Below are 24,295 nucleotides of genomic sequence, written 5' to 3'. Positions count from 1 at the left end.
AGCTCTGCCCCTTCCTCCTGGCATGACTTTGGGTAAGTTACACCCCCTTTCTAGGTCTCAGTCTCCCCAATGCATCAAATGGGGGAGTTAGATGAGGTGATCTCTTAGGTTCTTTCCAACTGTAACATCATGTGATTCTATGATCAAACTTGACCCCAGATCAGATGGTAGAACAATTAACTTTCAGCTTTGTAGACTGTTATCCTATCTTACTACTACTAGCTAGCCTTTATATAAAACCTTAAGTTTTCAAATATTATCTCACTTGGTCCTCATCATAACCCTAGAAGGTAGGTGCTATGATTATCCCCATTTGACAGAGGAGAAAACTGAAACAGGCAGAGATTAAGTGGTCTCACAGCTAGAACACATCTGAGGCTAGATTTGAACTCAGGTCTTCGTGACATGAAGTCCAGGGATCCATCCAATCTACCACTGAGCTGCCTTTGTGAAAACTACCAAAGCCCAATGTGTACAGTTTCATTCTTGATTTCACATACTAATATATGAAAGTCTTACTGAATTGGGCTCTTCAGTACCTTGGAGTGAAATTCCAAAAACATGTACAATCCAAACACACTTAGGAAATCCAAATACTTTTTAATGGCTATGAAATCAAGGCTCGTTAAACAAACAAGGATTCTTTCCAGTAAAGGATGAAGCTCCTTTTGGTCTAACTGATAGTCTTCTGTCCAGTAGGGATGGGCCCTCTAGCCTTCTGCCCTGATGGGTACACATGAGTACTCCTCATCCTTCACCATCACAGAGGAAAAGGAAAAAAAAACTAGCTCATTGTATAACCATGTCTCCTTTCTGGGACTCAGTGTCCTAACATCTGTAAAATGGATGGCTAAGTTAAATTTCCTTTTGCCACGTCTCAGACCTAGAACCTATCAATGGCTATTATGTACAAATTCAGAATTTCTTTGGTACACTTTTCCTTATCCATCTGAAAGTCTTCCCCTACCTCTAGGAGTCCCTGTCTCTCTCCTGCTGTCTAAGAATCCTGCGCCTTCACATTGCTCTCTGTACAGTGACTCACAATGTTGATTATTTAGCACGGTGGCCCTAGCTAATGCCTGCTTCCCTTAAGAGGAGCTCTTTTTTGTTTCCCAGTTATGACTTTGAGCAGAGATTTAACTGTTGTGCAACCTGGTTCCACTAGTGTTAGGGTTGATGTTGTGATGCTTATCTTGGGCTTTATAGAGTGAAGCTGCGGGACCATAAGATTGAGAGGCCCTCTGGAGTCCTCATGAATCTTATTTGGGCCTTTAGGGGTCAATATTATATATGTCAAAGCTCTAGTTCTGTTAGATTCAATTGGAGACAGTCATGGAAAGGGCACCACCAGTTAGAGACTGTTGTTATTGTTCAGCTGAATCAGTGGTGTCCAACTCTTTGTGACTGCATTTGGGGTTTTCTTGGCAAAGATACTGAAGTGGTTTCCTTTTCCAGATCATTTTTATGGATGAGGAAACTGAGGCACACAGGCTCCAGGGTCACACAGCTAGTAGGTGTCTGAGGCCAGCTTTGGACTCAAGAAGATGAGTCTTCCTGACTTCAGTCCCAGGGCTTTATCCACTGAGCCACCTAGCCACTCTACCTGAGTTCAAATCCTGACTCTGACTCACTCACTACCTATGTGACTGTGGGCAAGTCAACACATAGTGGGTCCTCCCTGGTCCTTGGGTTATTCAACCATAAAATGAGAGGGTTGGACTCTAGATGGCCTCCAAAGTCTGTCCCAGCTTTAATCTATGATCTGATGATCATTTCAGAGACAACAACAAAAGTAAAAGCGTGTCTCCTCTTAGGGAGGATCGTGGATAAAGAAGAAGCAGGTGCGATGGATGGAACGATGGCAATGGATGGAACCCTACACGTGGTAGCAGACTATCCAGTGGGATGAGGACAGGAACTGGCCTGTCTCATAGAGCTGACATGCATATAGCATGTTACACACATGAACTCACTTGATCCACACAATAGTCCTCCGTTCTTAGTTATATGCTCATCAGGCTATTTTGTCTCTGGCATCATCCTCCTCATCCTCACCTCTTCACCAGAACTCTGCCCTTTGGTCATCCAGCTCTGATAAATGAACTTTTCCTTTCTCTTTCTGGGCCCCTGACCTCCATGCCATTTCTTAGCTGTCTCTTCATCATACCCTCTTATCGGTCCACACCCCCACCTTCCCTTTTGCCATGAGAATGTAAGCTCCTTGAGAGAAATGACTATCCTGTTAGCTTGTGTTTGTAGCCCCAGAACTCAGTATGGTGTACACAGTAAGAGCTTCATAAATGCTCTACCTATCTATCTTTTCTAGTAAGGTTCTATTCTACCTGCCCCTTGTCATAGGAATAGCCTAGGACCTAGAGCAGGGCTGAAATGGTAAATATTTAACAATCAGCTCTCTGGGTGGGGGAGGGGGAAGAATACAGTTTTAGGTTTAATCAACACTATTAACATTTTATCTTTCACTTTCTTAAATCTAAACAATAAACAAAACAATAAATCAAGTCCGGATTTGTAGCATTTGCTGACTTCCAAGATAAAAATGCGCACAATGAGAATTTAACAATTGGACTGCAAGTCAGATCAAGCTGGTTCCAACACAGTTCTGACCTAGAGTAAGTATCCTCCCTTTTTTTAGAGAAACACATTTCAAATGTAATTATCTCCATTTTACAGATGAGGAAATGTAAGACTCAGAGATGACTTGTCCAAGGCTACGCAACCTTGTATTCTTTCTACAACTTTAACGTGACTCACAGTAGCGGAGGGACAACTAGAGCTACAGGAAGGAAACCAGAGATGTATCCATGGACAGGCAGGGACAGCAGAAAAGGATGCTGCCGTCAGGAAAGTGGAGATGGAGGTACCCATCCAAGGTTGAGAGTGAGCAAAGCCAGAGTCTAAGATTTCGAAAGAAGATCTCAAGACAAAGTGATGTGGAACTCAAGAAAAAAGTACTGTGTCCCAAGAGAAGATGGGCCAGGGCCCTCTGCTTTTCACTTCTATAAAAGTTGTTCTGCTTGGTAAAGTGACCTTTTTTGGGAGAGAGTGCCGATAGGTTTATTTATACCTTGGCCAGGTTGTCAGACGCAAGGAGAGTAGAATCTAAAAAACCAAGTAAATACATCAATAGATCTCTGACTTCCTGGCCATCATTCTCCCCAGCCCCAGTCCTACCCCACCCCCCACAATGGAACCTAGGACTCCACCCTGAGAACCAGCCTGGGCTCTGATAGGTGCCTTAACTTACCTGGATCCAGACCTCTTCTTCACAAGTAGCCTTCCCCTCTGCTTTCTGGATCCCCTTTACATGTTATCTAACCATTTGTATTTGTTTTGACTATACATATTTGCTACAAAGGTTTCTACAGTGACTTGTCATAGCCTGCTGACTTACTGACCAGATGCATTTCCATATGAAGACAACAGGCCATTCTCCTGCTTCCAACTCCCTTCCAAAGAAACTAAGTATTACTGTATCATTGTTGCAAATCCTTGCTGTGTTAGGGCAGAATAAACCTCTTTTTGCTAACTATTCAACAGCTTACAAATGCCTCCTGTCATCACAAAAATGAACCTGAACTAAGAGAATACTGGCACTAGAGCTGGACCTCCAACATATCCCCAGCCCCTGCAGAGTGACTGGACCATAGCAAATGTTTGTTGAATTAAACTGAATTGACTTCCGTGGAACATTCCAGGGATTAAACTCAAGACTCCTAACAGTAAGAAATTCTGGAAGAACTTCATCTTCACATGCTCAAGGCATCATTATGACCTAAGAAAATAATCTGAAATTAAATGAATTCCACTTTGGACCGCAGCTTTCATTTTCCCCCAGATCGTGTGTTGGACCCAAGGATGAGTTTTAGGAGTGGGCTGACACTATTCTCCACATGGACCAAGAAGCTCTCAAAACCTCAGCCTTTGAGTGAACCATTTGTTTGTTTCTTGCTTGTGCAACTAATTGCTTTCACATATTGGAAACTTAAGTAGTATTTATCCATTCTTCAGAGATAGAATTGCTCCTCCCTGGCCAATTCCCAAGATGCCTAAGTCTTCCAGGGTAACTCAGCATGAAGTACTACACAACTCAATGTTACTATTAATGCTAATTAGCTAATAATCATGATTACAATTGTTATTAATAGCTAACAATTACTATTCATAATAACTCATTTATACACTAATTAACAGTTTACAAAGCTCTTTACAAAGATGATCTCATTTATCACTTTCTAGGCTGCAGTTTCCTTTGTAAAATTAAGACTCTAAGGTTCCTTTTAGCTCTAAAAGCTATGCCCTCATGACATGTGATCCTCTTAAAAGCCGTGTCAGGTAAGTAGTAAAAGTGTTATTAGCACTGTTTTCCTTCCTTCCTTCCTTCCTTCCTTCCTTCCTTCCTTCCTTCCTTCCTTCCTTCCTTCCTTCCTTCCTTCCTTCCTTCCTCCCTCCCTCCCTCCCTCCCCTCTCTCCCTTCTTTCTTTCTTTCTTTTTCTTTCTTTCCTTCTTTCCTTCCTTCCTTCCCTCCTTTCTTCCCCCCCCTCCCTCCCTCCCTTCCTCCTTCCCTTCCTCCCTCCCTCTGTTCCTCTCCCTCTTCCTCTTCTCCCTCTCCCTCTGTGAGAACCAGGCCTGTGATTTCATCAGTATATGGAGAGCATGAATACACTCTCCACCAAACACATGAACAACTCTCCAATAACAAAGTTGTGGAGAGTAAGCTGCAGCATGGAGAAGCTGTACGGCTTGGCCGTTGTGACCCAGCTAGCATGTGACAGAGGCAGGATTTGAATCCAGGTTTTTGTTTTCCAAGGTCAGGTCTCCTGACACTGTATCACACCTGCTTCTCAGCTATACTTTACTTTGCCCTGTCTATATTGGTCTTTCGTATATAGTTATTTGCATGTTGTCTCTCCCGTGAGCTTCAGAGCAGTAGGGACCTTTTGAGGGGTGGGGGTATTCTTTACATCCACAGAGCTTAGTACAGCACTAGCACATAGTTGGTTCTTAATAATGCTTGTTGTTGGTGTTGACTTTATAAATGAGGAAAGTGAAGTTCAGAGAAATGAAATGTTCAAAGTCACACAGCTAATGAGAAGCAGAGCAGAGACACAAGCCAAATCTTCTGAATCCAAATCCAATGTTGCTTCCACAACCCTAAGCTTCCTCTCTAATATTCCTGGAGTCTTTCCTTTTCCTAGAAATTGGAACAAGGTTTATTCAGATTATTTGTAAACTATTTAGCTAGTCCAGATTTATTTCTAGATTATTTTTAAAGTCTGAATTTTTTCACATTTATTCAGTAAGAACATATTAAGTATGGTTAAGACTATCCTAGGTCCTAGGTGACAGAGTAGACAGAGTACTGGCCCTGGAGTCAGGAAGACATGATTTCAAATCTGACCTCAGATAGTTACTAGCTAGGTAACCCTTGGCAAGTTGCTTAACTTCTGTTTGTCTCAGTTTCCTCATCTGTAAAATGGGGATAAGAATAAACCCTACCTCCCAGGATTGTTATGCAGATCACATGAGAGAACTGTAAAGTGCCTGGCACAGTGCCTGATACATAGTAGGTGCTATGTAAATGTTTCCTTCTTTCCTTCCTTTAGATTCACTCAGGACATCTTTGAGACAGATCCAACAGCAGACCTGACAGAGAGATGATATCTACTTCCTATTCCCACATTTTGATTCTTTCTTTCCTCCCTCCCTCTTCCTTTTTTCCCATTTTCTTTTTTTTCTTTCCATTTTTCATAGACAGATGGCAAATCCCCAAACTTCAAGCATCATATATCCTTGGGAATTCAACAAATAAACCATAATAGAACCAGAGCAGTATAATAGACAAAATTGTCCCCTAAATCATCCAAGCATAATACTGACCTACAAAATTTTAAGAACATTTTTAATAGATATTGTCATATTAAACGCTAATAACATTCAAACTATGGTGGGAATAAAAGACTCTCAAAATGTAGAGACCTAGTGGAGAAACCAAAATGTGGGAATATGAAGTAGATATCATCTCCACTGTCCTGACTGCAGTTGGCGCTATCTCAAAGATGCTTTAGGTGAACCAAAAGAAGATAAGCCTAGTCAGTGCCCCCTCATGGACCAAGTATGTTACAGAGAGGTTTTAAATAATAAATACATAGATAGCTAGATAAATACATTTATTCAATTACAAAACCAAATCATTTTATCTTCCTTCACAACACTCTGCCAAACATTAAACATGAAAGAAATATAGCAGAATGATGCATTGCTCCAGGAACGTTTCTATCAGAACTCCATCAAAAAGAAACATGAGAAAAAACAAGAAAAAAAAGAATACTGCATGTATCTAGCACTTTATAGTTTACAAAGTTTGATTGCGTTATCTCTTTTGTGCCGCATAAAAATATCATGGGATAAGTGGTTATTATTATCCCCATTTTTACAGATAAGAAAACTGAGGTACAAGGAGGTTAAGTATATTTGCCAAGATCTCTAAGCTTACTATTTGCAGAGTTGGGATTTAAATTTTTTATCTTCTGACTTCAAATCCAGTATGCTTTCTATTATACTATATCATTTCTCCTTTACAACTTTAATGGTACTTTAAATTTAATTGTACAACCTTAATTCTCCTTTACAACTTAAATTGCAATTTAATTTAAAAGTACATTTTCTATGTACTTAACATATTCTAATTTGTATTACAGATATCTGCATGTATGTCATTTTATCAGGTCAAAGAAAGTAAGAACATGCTTTATTAATCATTGTATCCTTCAGAACTTAGCACAATGTCACATTTATTGACTTGTTTATATTGTTGCATTAGTATGATAATATCACCTCACATTTACAAAGGATATAAGCAGCTTCAGGGGTTATTTACGTCTTGAAATCCTAAAGTAACAACACCTTCTGAAGACTTCTGACTCTGGGGGAGGGGAGACAGGGTAAGATTGCACTAAGACCTGGAAGATAACAGAAGCTTAATTAAATAGAAAAACAATAACTGAAGTAGTAAACAGAAGGTGCCAATTCCATTCCCAGGTTTTATATTTCTTTTACTTTTGCTTCAAATGGTATTTTCCCTTTTAGTATAAATGCTGGTAATTAGTATTTGTTTACCATTCATGATGCTATTTTAAGGAAAATTTACACTTTTCCAGAAATGGCACCTTGTCAATTATCTCTAATTGATCTGGATCTAATGGAGAGCCCAGTCACATGATCTTTATTTTATAACTCAAAGCACTACCGATTTTGATGGCAGCTGTCTGATTTGCAGACACATGGCCAAAGGAGGTCAAACTAGCCTCAAAAGCAATATATCTTACCGACCCAACTCTATTTCAGTGGACCCTTCAGCCGCTTTGCGGTTAGAGGTTTAGAATGAGTCTTACAGATCATATAGTCTAACCCTTTTATTTTATAGATGAGGAAGCTGAGGCCTCGACAGATGAAGTACTTTGCCTAAGGTCACAGAAATAATAAATAGCAGAGCTGGGATTTGAAACCCTCTCTTTTGCCTTCAAATTCTATGCTCTTTCTACTATGCCATACTGTTCACATCAGTTCCTAATTAACCTTCAGAGATTACTTTAGATAGAGAATCAAACTCTAATGAACTGAGTTCTTTGGCTTTCAGAAATCAGATTCTGTGGAACTGCTTGTGGTAGAACAGCAGATTGTAGGGTATTCTACTTAAACACACGCTTGTTTGTGATGCTCTCATGCACCTAAACTCAGACCTTCAGAATGTGGAGGAAGCGAGCCCCCTCAGTGTCTCTGGACTGACAGAATCCTCTAACTGCCTTATGGAGACAGCTGAGCTTTGCTAATTCACAGTCAACACAGGGAAGAGGAGTTAGACCGGAGTGGACTGGTTTCTGCCCTAAGATCCACAGTAACATCCTAGCGAACCCATGTCAGTTGGCGTAGCCTCTTAGAGAGCCTTCAGGTTGAAAGGGATCATGACTAAATAGAAACCTCTTCTACTAGTGGCCTCATCTAGTCACCACTTGAAGGTTTGCAATGTTGGGGAACTTAACTGCCTGAGTCACGTCATTCCACGTTGGGATGTCTGATCTACATCTCTTATGGTGTCTTACAGTGGCTCTGGAAGGGAGGAAGGGAGGGCAAAGGCAGACCTTTTAAGCCCCGTTCTATTGTGGAGGTAACAGGACTGTCCAGGAATAATCAGCAACAGCACCAAGAACCAAATGTGGGCATTCTGCCTCTCAGTAACATGCTTGGTCCATGAGGGGGTGCTGACTAGAAAGTGGGCACTTGAAAAATCAATTTGAAGATTTTTCCCCCAGAAGCATGAAGACATTTGCATCTCCCAAGCCGATTGGTCTCTGTGGAATGTTTATCATGTGCTCTGTAGAAAACAGGGAGCTCTGCAAACCTGTTCTGAACGTAGGGATACTGAGAGTTACCTGGCAATTGAATCTCATTTTTCCAAAATAGATTCAAAACGTGTGTTTTCACATCTGTTCACCACACTGCGGTTAAGCTAACTTCCCAGTGGAGAAAAGCATCTGGGTCAGGAATTCAGAGGGAAAATCCATACACAAGTGGGCAAATGAAAAGACAAACATGCCTGCCACCAGATTGTCTGTGTACGTAAACAAAATGCAGCTGAGAAAAGGGCCTTGCACAGGTGGGCATCCCCAACATTTGCTGAATGAAAGAATAAGTGAATGAACAATTAAATCCTCTGTCCATCCATAGCCAGAGCTGTGTAGATGATGCTACAATATGGGCATCAGTCACAGAGCACAGAATTAGTTAGAAAGTCACAATATAGAACACAAAACATTGGTGCTAAAGGAACCTGGGAACATCAAACACAAAATCTTAAGAGGCATAAGGAATTGGAAAGCAAAAAACATAGAATGTCAACTAGAAAGGACTTCAGAGGGATCTAAGATGTTACACTTGCAATGGCCTTTGGAACATAGAATACAGAGAGATGAAGAGGAAAGGAAGGTGGGAGCCCAAAATGTCAGTGCCATGAGGGTTCTTGGAGCTGAGAGAGTAGAATGTTAGAGTTGGAAGGGGCCTTAGAACATAAAACCAAGAGTGTCAGAGCTGGAAGGAACCTTAGAACACAGAATGTCAGAAATGAAAAGGACCTCCAAGGCCATTTAGTCCAGCCCCCTCATTTTAAAGGGAAGAAAACTAAAACTAAGAGAAGTTACACACTCCAGTTCACATAGCTATGGTGGGAATGAAAGAGCCCTATATTTGGAGTCAGAGGACCTAGGATTGAATCCCAATTCCAATACTTAGTTCTTGTGTGACCTTAAGAAAAATCATCCAAAAGGCTATAAAACTGTGCATACCCATTGTCCCAACAATACTACTACTAGGTCTATATCCCAAAGAGATAAAAAATAAGAAGGAAAAGAACTTATATGTCCAAAAATATTCATAGCAGCTCTTTTTGTGGTGGCAAAGAACTGGAAATTGAGGGGATATCCATTAATTGTGGAATGGCTGAACAAGTTGTGGCATAAGGTTGCGATGGAATAATATTGTGCTACAAGAAATGAAAAGCAGGATGCTCTCAGAAAAACCTGGAGACTTATGTGAACTGATGCGAAGTAAAATGAGCAGAAGCAGGGGAACATTGCACGCAGTAAAAACAACATTGTGCAATGATCAACTATGAATGACTTATCTCAGCAATGCAATAAACCAAGACAATTTCAGAAGGACTTATGATGAAAAATGCTACCCATCTCCAGAGAAAGAACTGATGGAGTCTAAATACAGACGAAAGCATACTTTTTAAAATTACTTTTTCTTTTTTTGGTCTATGTTTTCTTTCACAATATGATTAATGTGGAAATACGTTTTCTGTGACTGCAGATGTATATAGCCTATATCAAATTGTTTGCCTTCTCAATGAGGAGAGAAGGGATGGAGGGAGAGAATTTGTAAATCAAAATTTTTAAATAATGAATGTTAAAAACTGTTTTTCCATGTAATTGGGAAAATACTAATTAAATGTAAGAAAATCCTTGAGGACAAAAAGAAAAGTCATTTCACCTCTCTAGGCTATAGCTTCATCATCAGCAAAATGCAGAGGTTGATCCTCTGAATTCCCCCCTTGATCTAAATCTCTGATCTCATGATGAAATCTCTGAAAAAAATACATAGTTCATTTCTGGTTTGGGATTGATGATGAAATAGGTGGTGTGAAGATCATCTTTTTCCTAATCTTCACTCCTCCTTGACCCCAATCTGAACCTCCAAACCAGTCTTAAGGAATCTATCTTTCAATTGAGGCAGCCAGGTGACACAATGGCTAGAATCTGGAGCCAGGAAGGCCTGAGTTCAAATCCCACTTCAGACACTTACAAACTGTGTGATCTTGGGCAAGACACTTAACCTATGTTTGCTTCAATCTCCCCAACTGCAAAATGGGGTTAGTAATAGCACCTACCTCCCAGGGTTGTTGTGAGGATCAAATAAGATAATTATTTATAAAGCACCTGGCAAATAAAGTGTTCTATAAATGCTAACTATTATCTATCAGTAAGCATGAATTTTGAGATTCGTAGCTTTTGCCATTAAACCTCATGATGATTTAACAAGTCTCCATGACATGACTAGTGGTCCCAACATGGTCATGGGTTGATCTTTCTAGAAGCTCAAAATAGTCCGAAAGCATCATCTCACTTGTCCTCACAAAGTCCCCAGGAAGTAGGTAAGGAGTCTATAGCCCTTGTTAGGAGAGGTGGCATTATGTGATGGAAAGAACTCTGTCCTAGGAAGTCAGAAACTCCAGATTCTAGAACCTTCTCTACTGTTTATTGGCTATATGCATGAGCAAACCATTTTTCTTTCCTCTCAGTCTCAGTTCCCTCATCTCTGAAATGAAGTTAAGAAGTCTGTTCAGTTTATTTCACTAGCCTGCTGGGAGAGCTTAATAAGATAATAGATGGGAAAATGTGCTACCCATCATTATAATTTCACAAATGAGAGAACTGATTTTCAAGGAAGCAAGTGATTTGTCTTGAGTCACACAGCCTGGACTGATCTCATGTCTTCCAGGGCTCCTGACTCTTATCTCACTGGTCTTTTCTCAATTTCTACAGTTGAGCTCATCACTGGGTTGATTCCCTGAGTGGCATCCAAATCCAAATAGGACCGTGCATTCACCAATGTAAGCAATGAAAATCCACAGGCAAAAGCAGGATAAACCCAATTCTGAAAACAAGGTGTGTCCTCTCTCACAGTATCCTAGTCTTAGATTTAACCTAATCTTAACATGGACTTAACCTAGTCGCCATGGGATGACAAATGCTCCTATTTTCATAGACCAATACGGTTTACCAAGCATTTTCTTCACAACCATCCTGTGAGAAAGGTAATCCCTAACTATTCTCATTTTACAGATGTGGGAACTGAGGCTGATTAAGGTGAAGTAGCCTGACTAGAACTTCACTGAACTATACCATAAAGGTTCCTTACAAATGGAATAGGAGTTGGGAGTCACCTTCCTATTCAGACACCACACAGACTCATAGAACCTTTGTTCTTAGGGCACAAGGCCTGACCAGGGGCCTCCTGGGCACAAGGAAAGACATCTTCTCTACAGCAACAGTCATTGCTAAAGATTTAAACCAAGCATCTGTCCAAAGGTATGTTAATTAAAGACTTGGCACATAACTAGGGGAATGACTCTGAGCTTCCTCAGTAAATCAAAAGAGCTGAGGATTAGTAGACCCTCTGGTTCAGAAACTTGTTAACCTCTCCTACCCCCACTTAGCCCATCTCCTTTCCATCACTGGAACAGCTTTGTACTCCTGTCTACCACATTAGCCCACTTCTCCCCACCCCACTTTTCCAGATGTTCAACAGCTGTTCCCTAAATGCATAGACTCATTGACTAAGCATTCAGGGTTGCCAAGCAAATTATACTGGCACAACTGTCTTCAAATTTTACAGGTCTTACTGAGGCCATTATTTAGATGTGAGATTCTGATTTCTTCCAAAGAAAATTATTTATAGTTTAACTAACAGGTTTTTCATCTGGCTCAGCACAGGCTATGTTGATACCTAATCAGTTTATCCAGCTTGTCATTGGCACTCGACTCCCTTACTTTCTGCATCCATCTTCCTACTCTCTATGTCCTCCATCTCATTTTCTGTGTCTCTTCCTCCATGTTTCTTCATCCTCTCTTTACTCCTCTAGCTCCAACTATCCCTTCCAATTTGGTGCCTCTCTCCTTCTTACTTTCTGTGATCAAAATCCCTTTTCTGCATCCATGTCCTCATCTCTTTCTGTCCCTCCTCCTCCTTGCATGAGTCTCTTTCTCTTTTCTTGCCTCCCTCTGCTTTTCTCCCCCTTCTGTAGTCCTTTTCTCTATTTCTGTTCCACTTGCCTCTCCCTTTCTTCATTCTTCTCATTTTGTGTGTCCCCTCTCTGTATTCCTACATGTCCAGGACCTTGTGCTACCTCTTGGGCTGTAATCCTGGTCAAATCACTCAATCTCTCCAAAACTCAATTTCTTCATATGTAAAATAGAGGAGTTAGATTTAACAGCCTCTGAAGACTTTTCCAGCTTTACCTGAATACGTAAGACTGTGATCACTTCTTTTTGCAGTCAAAGGACCTGGATTTAGGTCTTGACTCTGTTAGTTCCTACTTGTGTGACCTCTGGCTTTATTTAAACTACAAGATGTCTGTTTAACTAGAGGATCATGGAACTATACAGACTTAGACTTGGAAAGGACCATAGAGGCCATAGAGTCCGATTTCCCTATTTCACAGATGAGGCACAGAGAAGTTAGGTGACTTGCCCAGAATCTCATAGCTAGTTAAGTGTCTGAGGGGAGATTTGAATCCAGGTTTTCCTAACTTCAAGTCCAGTACCCTATACTAAGCTATTTTTCTATTTGTAAAATTAAAGGATTGTACTAGATTTCATTTAAGATTCCTTCAAATTCTCAGTCCTATGATTTCTCCCTGAAAAAACTCACATTGCCTTGGTGTAGCTGATATCAGTATTAGGATAAAAGCAATGTGACTGAACTAATAAATACTGAGGTATTAGTGACTGATAGATATCTGGTCTTAATCTATTTGGTGTCTTTACAATTTAAGAAGAGAAGGCTTAATTCAAACAAATTGTTAATTTGAAGAATTCTAGGTGGGATGACAAAAGCCAAAAATTTCAGGCAAGGTCAAATAAACATTTGTTAGATAAGTTGGTGATCTTTTTAGCTTAGGCTACAACCTAGCTGGCTTAATTATAGGGGAAGGAATTATAAGGGGAAGGAGTGGTTTCTCTTCATTTTGCCAAGTAAGGACATTCAGATGTTTGTCTAAAAATTCTGTTCAATTCCCTTGTTTATATCAAAGATTTCCAGAGATCTATGAGGTCACATCAAAGAAATGCTCTCAAATCTTGTCATTTCCCCTTTATTTCATGTGACCTTTTTACTGGCCAATTCTTCATGTAACTGCTATGGCTGACTTCATGACTGAAAGTATTACTGATATACAAATTTCTGCCTTCAGAAGAAAAAGTTAACTGAACAACCAAGTCACTGAGTGGGAATGGATCCATTTAATTATTTGATGTATACTGAAAATGCCAATAATGGCTAATTTTTTTTTGTTTATACAGATACAATAATGTTAAACATATTTCCACATTAGTCATGTTGTGAAAGAAGAATCAGAACAAAAGGGAAAAACCAGGAGGAAGAAAAAAAATAAAAAACATCAAAAAGCAAAAATAGTATCCTTCAATCTACATTCAGAATCCATAATTCTTTCTCTGAATGTGGCTAGCATTTTCCAACAGGAGTCTTTTGGAATTGTCTTGGACCACTGTATTGCTGAAAAGAGCAAAGTCTATTGTAGTTAATCATCGCACAATGCTGCTATTGCTCTGTACAATGTTCTGGTTCTACTCACTTCACTCAGCATCAGTTCATATAAGTCTTTCCAGGTTTTTCTGAGAGCATCCTGTTTGTCATTTCTTATAGCACAATAGTATTCTACTACATTCAGATACCACAACTTGTTTAGCCATTCCCTAATTGAGGCATCCCCTCAATTTCCAATTCTTGGCCACCACAAAAAGAGCTGCTATAAATATTTTTGTACACGTGGGTTCTTTTTCTCTTTTTATGATCTCTTTGGGATACAGACCTAGTAGTGGTATTACTGGATCAAAGGGTATGCACAGTTTGGTTGCTCTTTGGGTGTAGTTCCAAATTGCTCTCCAGAATGGTTGGAGCATTTGAGTTGGCCTTCAAAGGAAGAAACTCCAGCAACAATGCATTAGAGTTCCAATTTTCCCACATCTTCTCCAATAGCTAGTAATCATATAATGCTTTAAGGTTTGCAAGGCACTTTACAAATATCACCTCATTTTATCCCAATGAGACCTCTGTTTGAAGAGGATTCTTTTCCTAAGTAGCAGGAACACATATCAAATATAATGTATAGCAACTCTGCTTTCATGTTAAGAGTTAATAGCTTACTTTGAAGTAGATTATGACATGTAATCTCTTGGCCAGCCTAAAAAACAGAGGCTTCTTAACCTTTTTGGTGTCCTGGGTTCCTCTAGCAGTCTGGTGGATCCTATAGACTCCTCAGAATGATGTTTTATTTTTTAAAAAATACATAGGATACATACATAGCATAAAATAGATAGCATTACATAGGAATTATAGTGAAAAACCATTATCAAAATATATATATGTATATACTTGTACTTGTGTGTGTGTGTGTGTGTGTGTGTGTGTGTGTGTGTGTAAAGCTCCTGGATCCCTGGTTAAGAAACTTTGTAAAAAGTTCAACAGGATTTCTTTGCTTGGATTTTTTTTTCACCATTTGTAACTTTTGCAAGAAATCTTGTAGGTTTTGTACCCCAATGCCAAAATATTGGGAGTTTCTTCCAGGGTCATTCTTGGGATATATATTAGTACTTGTAGGATAACTTCTGAATTTAATAAGGCAATGCAAACAATGGGGACAGTTTTAGGCAGATTATATTACAACACAATCTGCTAGCAAAGAATGGAGCTTAGTCCTGGAGCATCTGGTTGCATGAAGCATATGGCCTACCTGTTTCTAGTTTCCTCTCTCCCATTCATTCTTCACACTAAGTCAATAAGCCAAGTTAACAAGCATTTATTAAGTCCTTATCATGTGCCAAGTTTTGTGAGAAGGTAATACCACTGCCCCCGAGTCTCCTTAGGAGCTGCTGTGATTGTGATCATTCTGTACTCTGAAACATTGCGTGGGTCCCTCCTCATGTCCTGAAGAAAGTTTAAACACTTGTGTTGGACATTCGAGGCCTTCTACAATCTGGCTCCAAAGTTCTTGTCCAGCCTTATCTCACATTTCTCCCCTTCACTTATTCTACACCATAACCACATTCTGCTAGTTGCTATCCATTCTTCTTATACTGCCCTCTCCTGTCTCTGGGCCTCATACTCTGAATATTTTTCCCTTTCCCCACTTTTTTTCTCTTTATTTTGTTTTTAATTTTCTGAAGGATATTACACTACATACGCAGTAAAGTGCGTTCAATGTGTTTTATAAAACAGTCCCTTTGTTTAAGCAAATACAATTACCAAGTAAAATCAAAACCACAAAATAACAAACTGCATGCTGAAGCCTCTTTCTTCCTTTGAAGGACAACTCAAATGGTAACTCCACCGTGAAACCTTCCCTAACACCTCCTTTCACCTAATATGAAACTGATCTCTCTTCTCAAATAGTTCATAGCACTTTTCATGGAGCTTTCCTGTGCTCTTAATCTCACTCTTTTCTTCCCATCACAGTTAGTTCTATACTTGTCCTTACTTTTACTAGGTTATAATGTCCTTAAGAGTAGGAACTGTAGCATCCCTGCATTTCCCCCACTTAGTGCCAAGCATAGTATGTAATAATTAAGGAAGAGAAAAGAGAAGGAGTGATAGAGGATAAAGAGAAGGAAAGGAGGAGGAAAAAATGAAAAGGCAGGGGAAGAAGAGAGAAAGAAGTTCAAGTTCACAGGAAATCTGGGGAAGGCGCTGGACCAGACAATATAGGAATGACATAAAGCTAATGGGGGTCCCCACATCCCTGCTGTCATCTTTCAAGTCACTTACAATGTTCATGAGGGTGAGAAGATACTTCTGGACATGCTCCTTCCCATGAAATTGAACCACAGAGTCATCGACGCCCAGGAGGACCTCAATGTTGTAGTCATCATCGGTGGCATGCCTTCGAGACCGTCTCCTGGAACCATTGATTCGGTCTTCAACAAGGCCAAGCATACTGCTGAGGCTATCCAGGCCACTCAGGTCTGCCCCTGGAGTTAAAAACAAACACAGATCATCAGCTGGGGCCATGCTATGGGGCAAGGTGGAGACCGATTGGGTAGTTCACCAAAATTATCCAGTCAAGAAACTGAGATTTCTAAAGTAGAAGCTATTCCTTGGTGATGCAAAGGACATCTGAAAAAATATGCTGAAAACAGCTGTGGGTTTTGGCATCTTCCCATATGGAAATTTTTAAACAGCTAACATTGTTGGCTTTGAAATTCACTACTTAGGCTCTTGCCTATTTCTAACTGTACACACCAGGTCTGTGGCCTGGTGTGTACAGTCAGAAGTGGAGACGATGCCCATAGACATGGTCAAAGGTGACTAGTTAACACCTGCTGCTGAAGAAAGGAGATGGTTAAAAATTGAAAATATTCTCCCATTGTGAACATGGTAGAGTGGTGGAAAGGGGAGTAAGGATTCAAATAACAAAATTCTTAGACTGTCAACCAACATTAACTGTTGGTTCTTTCAATATTTTATCTTTGTCCATTAACTAACAAGTTAATATACTACTAGAGGAATCAAATTATATCAATATTTGTATATTTTGTTAGAAATGAAAATCAAAGAAATCAAGCTAAGTAGAAGGACAGTATGCAAGCTCTCAAAGGAGTTAAAAAAGAAGCTGATTGTGTTTGTTTCACCATACAACACAATGGTAACAAGAAATATCTTTTCATGGGGATACTTGAGCATTTCACTTTGCCAGTACTTATGAGAAGAGTAAACAAAACTGAGTTCCAGGAAGATAATTGTATCTTATGAGGAACATCTCTTGTGAAGGCTGGATGAGTGGAGAAATTCTCTGAAGAATGTGAAAAGAACTTCCAAAAGAAATCAACACATATCTTAATATTAGGTACTTTCAGTGTGTAAATGGGCACAGAGAAGTCAGAAGGGAGGGAGGAAGGAAGAAGAGAAGGAAGGAATGAAGGTCGAAAAATACAGTTTGGGATCAAGATATGAAAGAGACCAAAAACTTTTAGACAACTTAGAAAATGAATGTCATGTGTCATGAATACTTTAGAGAAGTGAGTTGGAAGGCACCAAATAACATCATAAACAATGTAATCAGGAGTCAGAAAATGTCTGGTTATCAACATGGAAGTTATTTCAGAATTAGCTCTTCATGTACCAATAAACCAGTAAGTAGTTAGAATAAAGGTCAAAGTAAATACCAAGTTAGAAGGAAGGCTAAAGATGAAAAGACATTGTGGCAATTATTATAGCTACGAATTGATCTTTTTAAGCAAATTGTTGGCTCTAAAGGGAGGAAATAAACAAAAGCAGAGGCATCGGCTATTACTATTTCTTAGAAAAGTTTAACAGATGCAAAATAGTCACCATAAGAGGGAGGCAAAAAGAGTCCATTAACTGCCTCAGCCATACTAGACTGCTCACTGTTTTAATCACTGCTCATGATTGTTTATGAAATGAGATTATAGAAACACCAACATGTGTTTCATTTCATGTCTATTTGTTGTCCTTGACAAGTAGAGATACATAGCATCCATGGTGGACACTGGTATAGCATTTGAGCTCATTTGCAAAACATTATTCAGGAGGATGAGGGAAGATAATTAGTAGCATCACCTCACAAAATAAAATCAGAGAAAATAAGTAGAGAACATGGTATGAAATCCAGTTAAATTATTCTGAGGACATTCATAGATTCAATTGAAATTCAATAAATATTTATTAAGCACCAACTGTGCTTAACTGTGCTAATAAACATTATTATTAGACATTGTACTGGGAACACAAAGATGAAAAATGGCAACCCTTATCCTTAAGTTGCCTAGCTGTAGTTGAGCAGTGGTGGGGGATAGAATGGGGCAGCGGGGATGACACATAAAAATAACTATCATATAAATTAGGGAATTATTAAGTGCATAAGAAGTATCCAATACAGTGGCCTGAGAGACTCAAGGAAGAAAGGGAACATTTCTATTGGAAAGGGGCTGGGGGTAGAAGAACAATAATAGCTCTTCACATTGATATAGTATCTTTAAAGATTAGAAAACAATTCAGAGTCTTCATGGAAGAGGTAGCATGTGAACTATGTCTTAGGTGGGCGGGGAGGGTATCAAAAGGCAAGAGTATAAGCCAGACACAGAGGGCAGTGTGCCCTAAAAGTAAAAGGCAAAGAGAAAGAGGAACGTGGTATGAAAAAGGGAAACAGTGAGCATTTGAATAAGGCCAGAACATAGAATCCATGATGGGAAATAAGAACTATCCAGAAACCAGCTAATGATTGAGACAGAGTGGATTGTTCAACTGTTACCCAAAGGCACTGTGTCTAGAGGCTCAAATTTGGAGGAGAGGGTTAAGGAAAGGTCAAGTGATAGAGAAAAAAATTCCTGAAAAGGGAAAAATGTATTTTTGAGTGAGAACTGCACGGTCTTGGAGTCTAGTCCCTGGGGACTCTGGAGAGGGTTGGGGATCTGGGAATTCAGATAAGTGTAACTGTGATGCATGGATCACATGGATGAAACTGGAAGGACAACAAATAGACATGAAATGGGACAAATCGTTTAGTGTTCAAAAATGATTTTTTTTCATCAGCAATAATGATGAAACCATTTGGATCCTATATATTTCCTGTGAGAAAATGACAGTAGTACATAAGTCAATAAAGTTAGGAAGAATATCTGGACCTGATCATATTCTTACAGATTAAATTTATGTTGGAGGTGACACAATTTTAAAGGCACTCAGAGATTTATTTTGAAGATGTCTCAAAGAGAAATTACCAGAAGAATGGAAAAGATCACAATAGGTCAAAAACAGGCACCAACAAACTACCCCCAATGTCTATTTTCTCACCTTTACAAAATCTTTATGGGAATGGTCTACATATGCATTTATAGTATCCTTGATAAAGACATGAGAAGATAACAGACAGGCTTTTGCAAGTAATTTTCTACCTTCTTATGGACTCACAGCTAATTGATAGCTGTACAGAATACAATATCCTACTCTATCCATTGTTAATTTATTTTTAATTAACATTTAATCCAGGGGAGGAAGATGAAGCTCTGAAGGCACTTTTCAACAAGGAATCTCCCACAAGTACTACTGTGTAATATATAACCCTCTATTACAGATATAATCATTGAGTTAATTTTGCTCAGTGACCACTGAGAATTGATATCAAAGGAGGTATAAAACACATAGAAGATGCCTTGCGTAGAGTTGAAACAAAAATTTCCTATTAATACTAAAGTTCTCAAGTTATTTTTGTTCATGTTTAACATTATATTTACTAATTTTGTTGAGCCAGCCCTGGGATACTACAAGGCCTCAGAAAAATCCATAGTTGTGTAAAAGAATTACACAATTAAAGTGTAGGAGGGCATTTCAAACACCATTAAGTCAAACCTAATAAAAACTGGTATAACTATCTATATTATAAATGTAGCTAGATAAGGAGTATCAAGTTGTATTTTTTTTACTGTTTTTTTTAGAAATGCTAAAGTAATTAAATCCTTTGATTAGGCCTTACTAGGTGCCAAGCCCCAGGCCCACACCCTCTTGCTAACTAGGTACTAAGCCCCAGGCTCACACCCTTTTGATGATTAGGTGTGAATCCTTCAGGCCCTGAACAGGGTATAAAAACTCAAAGGTTAGCATTTTGTCTGGGGTTCTCACTCACTGGAGGAATGTTGATATGGAGACTCTGGGCAGCTATTGTTAAGAGCCTTCCTGCTTGTAAACTCAGATGTTGATGCTTTCCTGGTAACTATGAATTGTGATTTGAATCAGACAAGGTCTGTCTGTTGACGTTTGTAATTTGTTTGTATTTGCTCTGAAGTTCAGAGTGCCGGCTGAGTGAATGATATTTGTATGTTGGATCAAAGTGAGATTGTTAATCCCTTAAAGTTACTTTCCTTAGTAAAGCAGATCAAAGAACTTGTGCTGGCAGCTCTTGTTGCTGGTCTTGTTGGGTCTTATACCCCACAACAGCTGCGGCAGATTGTTGCTACACAAGTTAGCACAAGTGTCTATATCTTGTCCAGAACATTTAGACAGACAAATGAGCTGATCCTAGTATTGAATAGAAGAATGTAAATTTGGGTCCCATCTGGGAAACAAAGCACTTTCAGAGATCTACAACTGATCAATACCACTCATCTTTATAGCTTCAATTTTCTCCCAGTCCTGCTCTTTGGTTGCTACAAATCACTAAGGCTCATATCCTTGGAAAAACAAAAATTATAAGTCGTCCAAAAGACAAGAGAGAGACGTGGTGGATATAGCAGGTCACAGTATATTGCCAATAGTAATTTGTTTATGAAAAGTGATGTAAAAGATGCCATTAAGGTCATATGTGGGTAGAAAAGCAAATAAGTTAATTTAGGAACAATGCTATGTAGTCCATAGACTAGACCTGGAAACAAATGACAGGCATTTATACTTGGACGCATATACTGTGCCTATAAAGTCTATAATAAAAATAATTTATTAAGTGCCTACTGTATGTCAGGCTGGGGCAGTTAAGTGGCACTGTGGATAGAGCACTGGGTCTGTAGTCTCATGTGTGAGGGAGATTATCAAACACGAAGGACAATTTGGCTGGGTCCCAGAGCGAGTAAACAGGAGGAATGTGTAAAAAGTTTGGAAATATAAGCTAAAACCTGGTTGCAAAAGACTTTAAAAGCCAAACAGAAGAGTTTGAATTTGATCTGAAATATAACATGGAGCCACTGGAGTCTGTTAAGCACAAGAGTGATATGGTCACACTCGAGGTTCTGTAATAGTTCAGATGGAAGGTGATTAGAACCTGAACTAGGGCGGTGCCATGGGAGTAGAGAGAAGTGGGGAGACAGAATCAACATGAATTGGCATGCGGTCTGTGAAGGAGAATGAAGGGATAACGATGATTCTGATGTTGATAACTGGGCCACTGGAAGGCTTGTGGTGTCCAAGAACAAAAGTTGGACATAAGAAGAGGGGTGTGTTTTAGGAAAAAAATAATGAGTTACATTTTGGATGTGTTTAGTTTAAGATACGCATGAGACATCCAGCTTGAAATATCCCAGAGGAAGCTGGTGATTTCAAACAAGAATTCAAGAAGAGACCTGGGTGGGATATATAGATTTGGGAACTACCTGCACAGAGGTGATAATTAAGCCCAGGGAATGATGAGGGAATCATGAAGACTTATTGAGAAATAAGAAGAGTAAAGGGCTCAGGAAAAGCCCAAGACAATCAGGGGACAGGATATGGATGATGATCCAAAAAAGGAGACTGAGGAATAACAAGACAATGTTCCCAAAAATCCATTCTCTTCATCAGAGCCATCTCAAAGATAAGGGGATTGTTGAGTCCATCCTTTTAAGCTCTGCCTTTTGGGTTTCTTCCCCCTCCTCCCCTCAGCTGGGCAGTGCCTCTGGGAGAAAACCTGGAATAGGGAGAGAGGTAAGTGTGAGAGGAAAAAAATGATCTGAGACTGATACACACCTGCCCCATGTGCATAAAAAGACCTCAAGCACACATATATCATAGACATACTTTGATAGATGTATCAATGTGGTATTCTACGATACCCACACAGATTTTTTAATTATAAAGGGCAAGTTACATATCTCTGGGAGACTTAGTTTCCTTCTTTGTCAAATGGAATGCCTACCCTGAAAGTCATTGAGATACTCCTATGAGATAATCTATTCAAAAAACTTTTTAAACTCTAAAGCACTATAGAAAAAAGGTCAGTTATATCAATGAAGATGATGATGTAGCAGTAATGAAGGACAGCTACTTTGAGTAGGTGCCCCTTTGCCCCCAACATTAAGAGCTGGAAGTGTCCCCCAGGACATGGAGTAGATCATCTGTGAAGGGTTTATAGCAAGGCATGGACAAGGTGAGAAGGGGTTGTAATCTCTATCATCGGATGGAATACCACATTGAGTAAATCATACATCAAAGCATGTCTGTGATATATGTGTGCCTGAGGTCTTTGGGCACATGTGGCAGGTGTGTATCCATCTCAGATCATTTTTTCCTCCCACACCCATCTCTCTTCTCTATTCCAGGCTTTCTCCCAGAGTCACTGCCCAGTTTAGGGGAGGCTGGGGAGAGAAACCCAAAAAGGCAAAACTTAGGACAGACTCAACAATCACCTTATCCTTGGGATGGCTCTAATGAAGAGAATGATGACTCCAGTAGCAGATGATATGTGGATGGGGTCCCACCTGCTTCAGAAGTCAAGGAAGCCTCAGCCCTAATAGCACATTCTATGGTGTCAGGGGAGCAAGAGGGAGGATTCTGCAGATGTGGGGAAATTAAATGAATCTTTTCCTTAAGCAAGACCTTGGGGAGGTGATAGCATCCTAAATGCTGGGTTTCAAAGTGGTTTGACAATGATTAGGAGGAAGGTTTGGCAAAGGGCCACGAAATCAGCCCTGAGGACAAACCTAGCTAAGAGGATACCTAGGAGCCTCCTGGCTTCCAGCCAGCAAAAGAAAGACAGTACTGAGGGAGGAAAAAAAAAGATAGCCTGGAATTAACTCTGATGGTGAGACATTCCTTAAATAAAAAAGAAAGTTAAGATGCATTGAAGAGAGGATAAATGAGTATGTCCGTTAATTAGCATTTATTAAGTACCTACTATATACCAGCCTCTGTATCTGGGGATACAGAGAAAGGCAAAGATAGTCCCTGCCATCAAGGAGCTTACAGACTAATGGGGAAGACAAAAAGCAAACAAAAGGAAATAATTAACTGGGGGAAGACACTAGGATTCAGAGGGATTGGGAAAGGCTTCCTTTAGAAGGTGGGATTTTAGCTGGAATCCAGGGAAGAAAGGAGGTAGAGATGAGCTGAAAATTCCGCCAGAGAAAATGCCTGAAGCTGAGAGATGGAGTGTCTTGCTTATGGGACAATCAGGGTGCCAATGTCACTGGATCAGAGTGTGTGGCAGAGAGTAAGGGGTAAGAAGACTGGAAAGGGGAGGGCAGGAGGGCTAGGTTAGAAGGGACTTTGAACACCAAACAGGATTTTGTCTTTGATTCTGGAGGTGACAGGGATGCTCTGGAGTTTATTGATTAGACAGGGTGACATGGTCAGACTTGTATTTTAGGTAGGTCACTGTGGCTGCTGAATGGAGGATGAACTGGAGTGGGTAGATACTTGTGGCAGGCAGATCAACCAGCAGGCTATTGCAATAGTCCAAACATGAGGTGATGAGGACCTGCACAAGCATTGGAGGAAAGAAAGGGGATTATTTGAGAGATGTTGCAAAGCTGAAATCAATGGTTTATGGCAACAGATTGGATATGAGAGTGAGAGATAGTGAAGAGTCCAGATTGACTCCTAGGTTAGGAGCATGGGGGACCCAGAGGATGAGGTTGCCCTCTACAGTAAAAGGGAAGGGGTGGGGCACTTTGGGAGAAAGAGAATGATTCTGTTTTAAACATGTTGAGTTTAAGATGTCTACTGGACATCTAGTGGAGACTGTTGTAGATGTGAGACTAGAGGTCAGCAGACAGGTTAGGTCTGGACAGGTAGATTTGAGAATCATCAGCATAGAGATGATCATTAAATCCATGGGAGCTGATGAGATCACCAAGTGAAGTGTTATAAAAAGAAAAGAGAAGAGGCCCAGGACAGAACCCTATGTGACACCCACAGGTCTCCACCGCCATATGACTTGGATAAGGATCCAACAAAGGAGATGGAGAGGAAGCAGACAGATAGATAGGAGGAAATTCAGGGGAAAGTAGAGTCCAGAAAACCTAAAGGAGAAGAGAGTATCAAGAAGAGGGTGATTGGCTGCAAAACGATCAAGAATGAAGATTGAGAAAAGGCCTTTGGAGTGTCTTAACTAGGGAGCAAAATATTTTAGGCTCCTGATGTGCCTGTTAAAGGAACCAGATCAAGAAGAAGCCAGCCCTCCTGCCAAGAAAAAGGGGCAGCGGCAGAACAGTAGAGCACC

At 39.9% G+C, this 24,295-nt stretch overlaps 1 protein-coding gene across 1 annotated transcript in view; it reads right to left on the bottom strand.

Moving 5' to 3' along the window:
• Window positions 1-24,295, bottom strand: part of ADAMTS2 (ADAM metallopeptidase with thrombospondin type 1 motif 2) — a 472,420-nt gene that overhangs the window by 159,104 nt on the left and 289,021 nt on the right. Inside the window, exon 4 of the mRNA XM_036749669.1 lies at window positions 16,141-16,343. Within this exon, the coding sequence (XP_036605564.1) occupies window positions 16,141-16,343 (203 nt within the window). The remainder of the gene's footprint in view (window positions 1-16,140; window positions 16,344-24,295) is intronic.

The sequence above is a fragment of the Trichosurus vulpecula genome, chromosome 3, assembly GCF_011100635.1.
Source record: "Trichosurus vulpecula isolate mTriVul1 chromosome 3, mTriVul1.pri, whole genome shotgun sequence".
In the NCBI taxonomy this organism is placed as follows: Eukaryota; Metazoa; Chordata; class Mammalia; order Diprotodontia; family Phalangeridae; genus Trichosurus; species Trichosurus vulpecula.
This window is presented reverse-complemented; position numbering and strand designations above follow the sequence as displayed.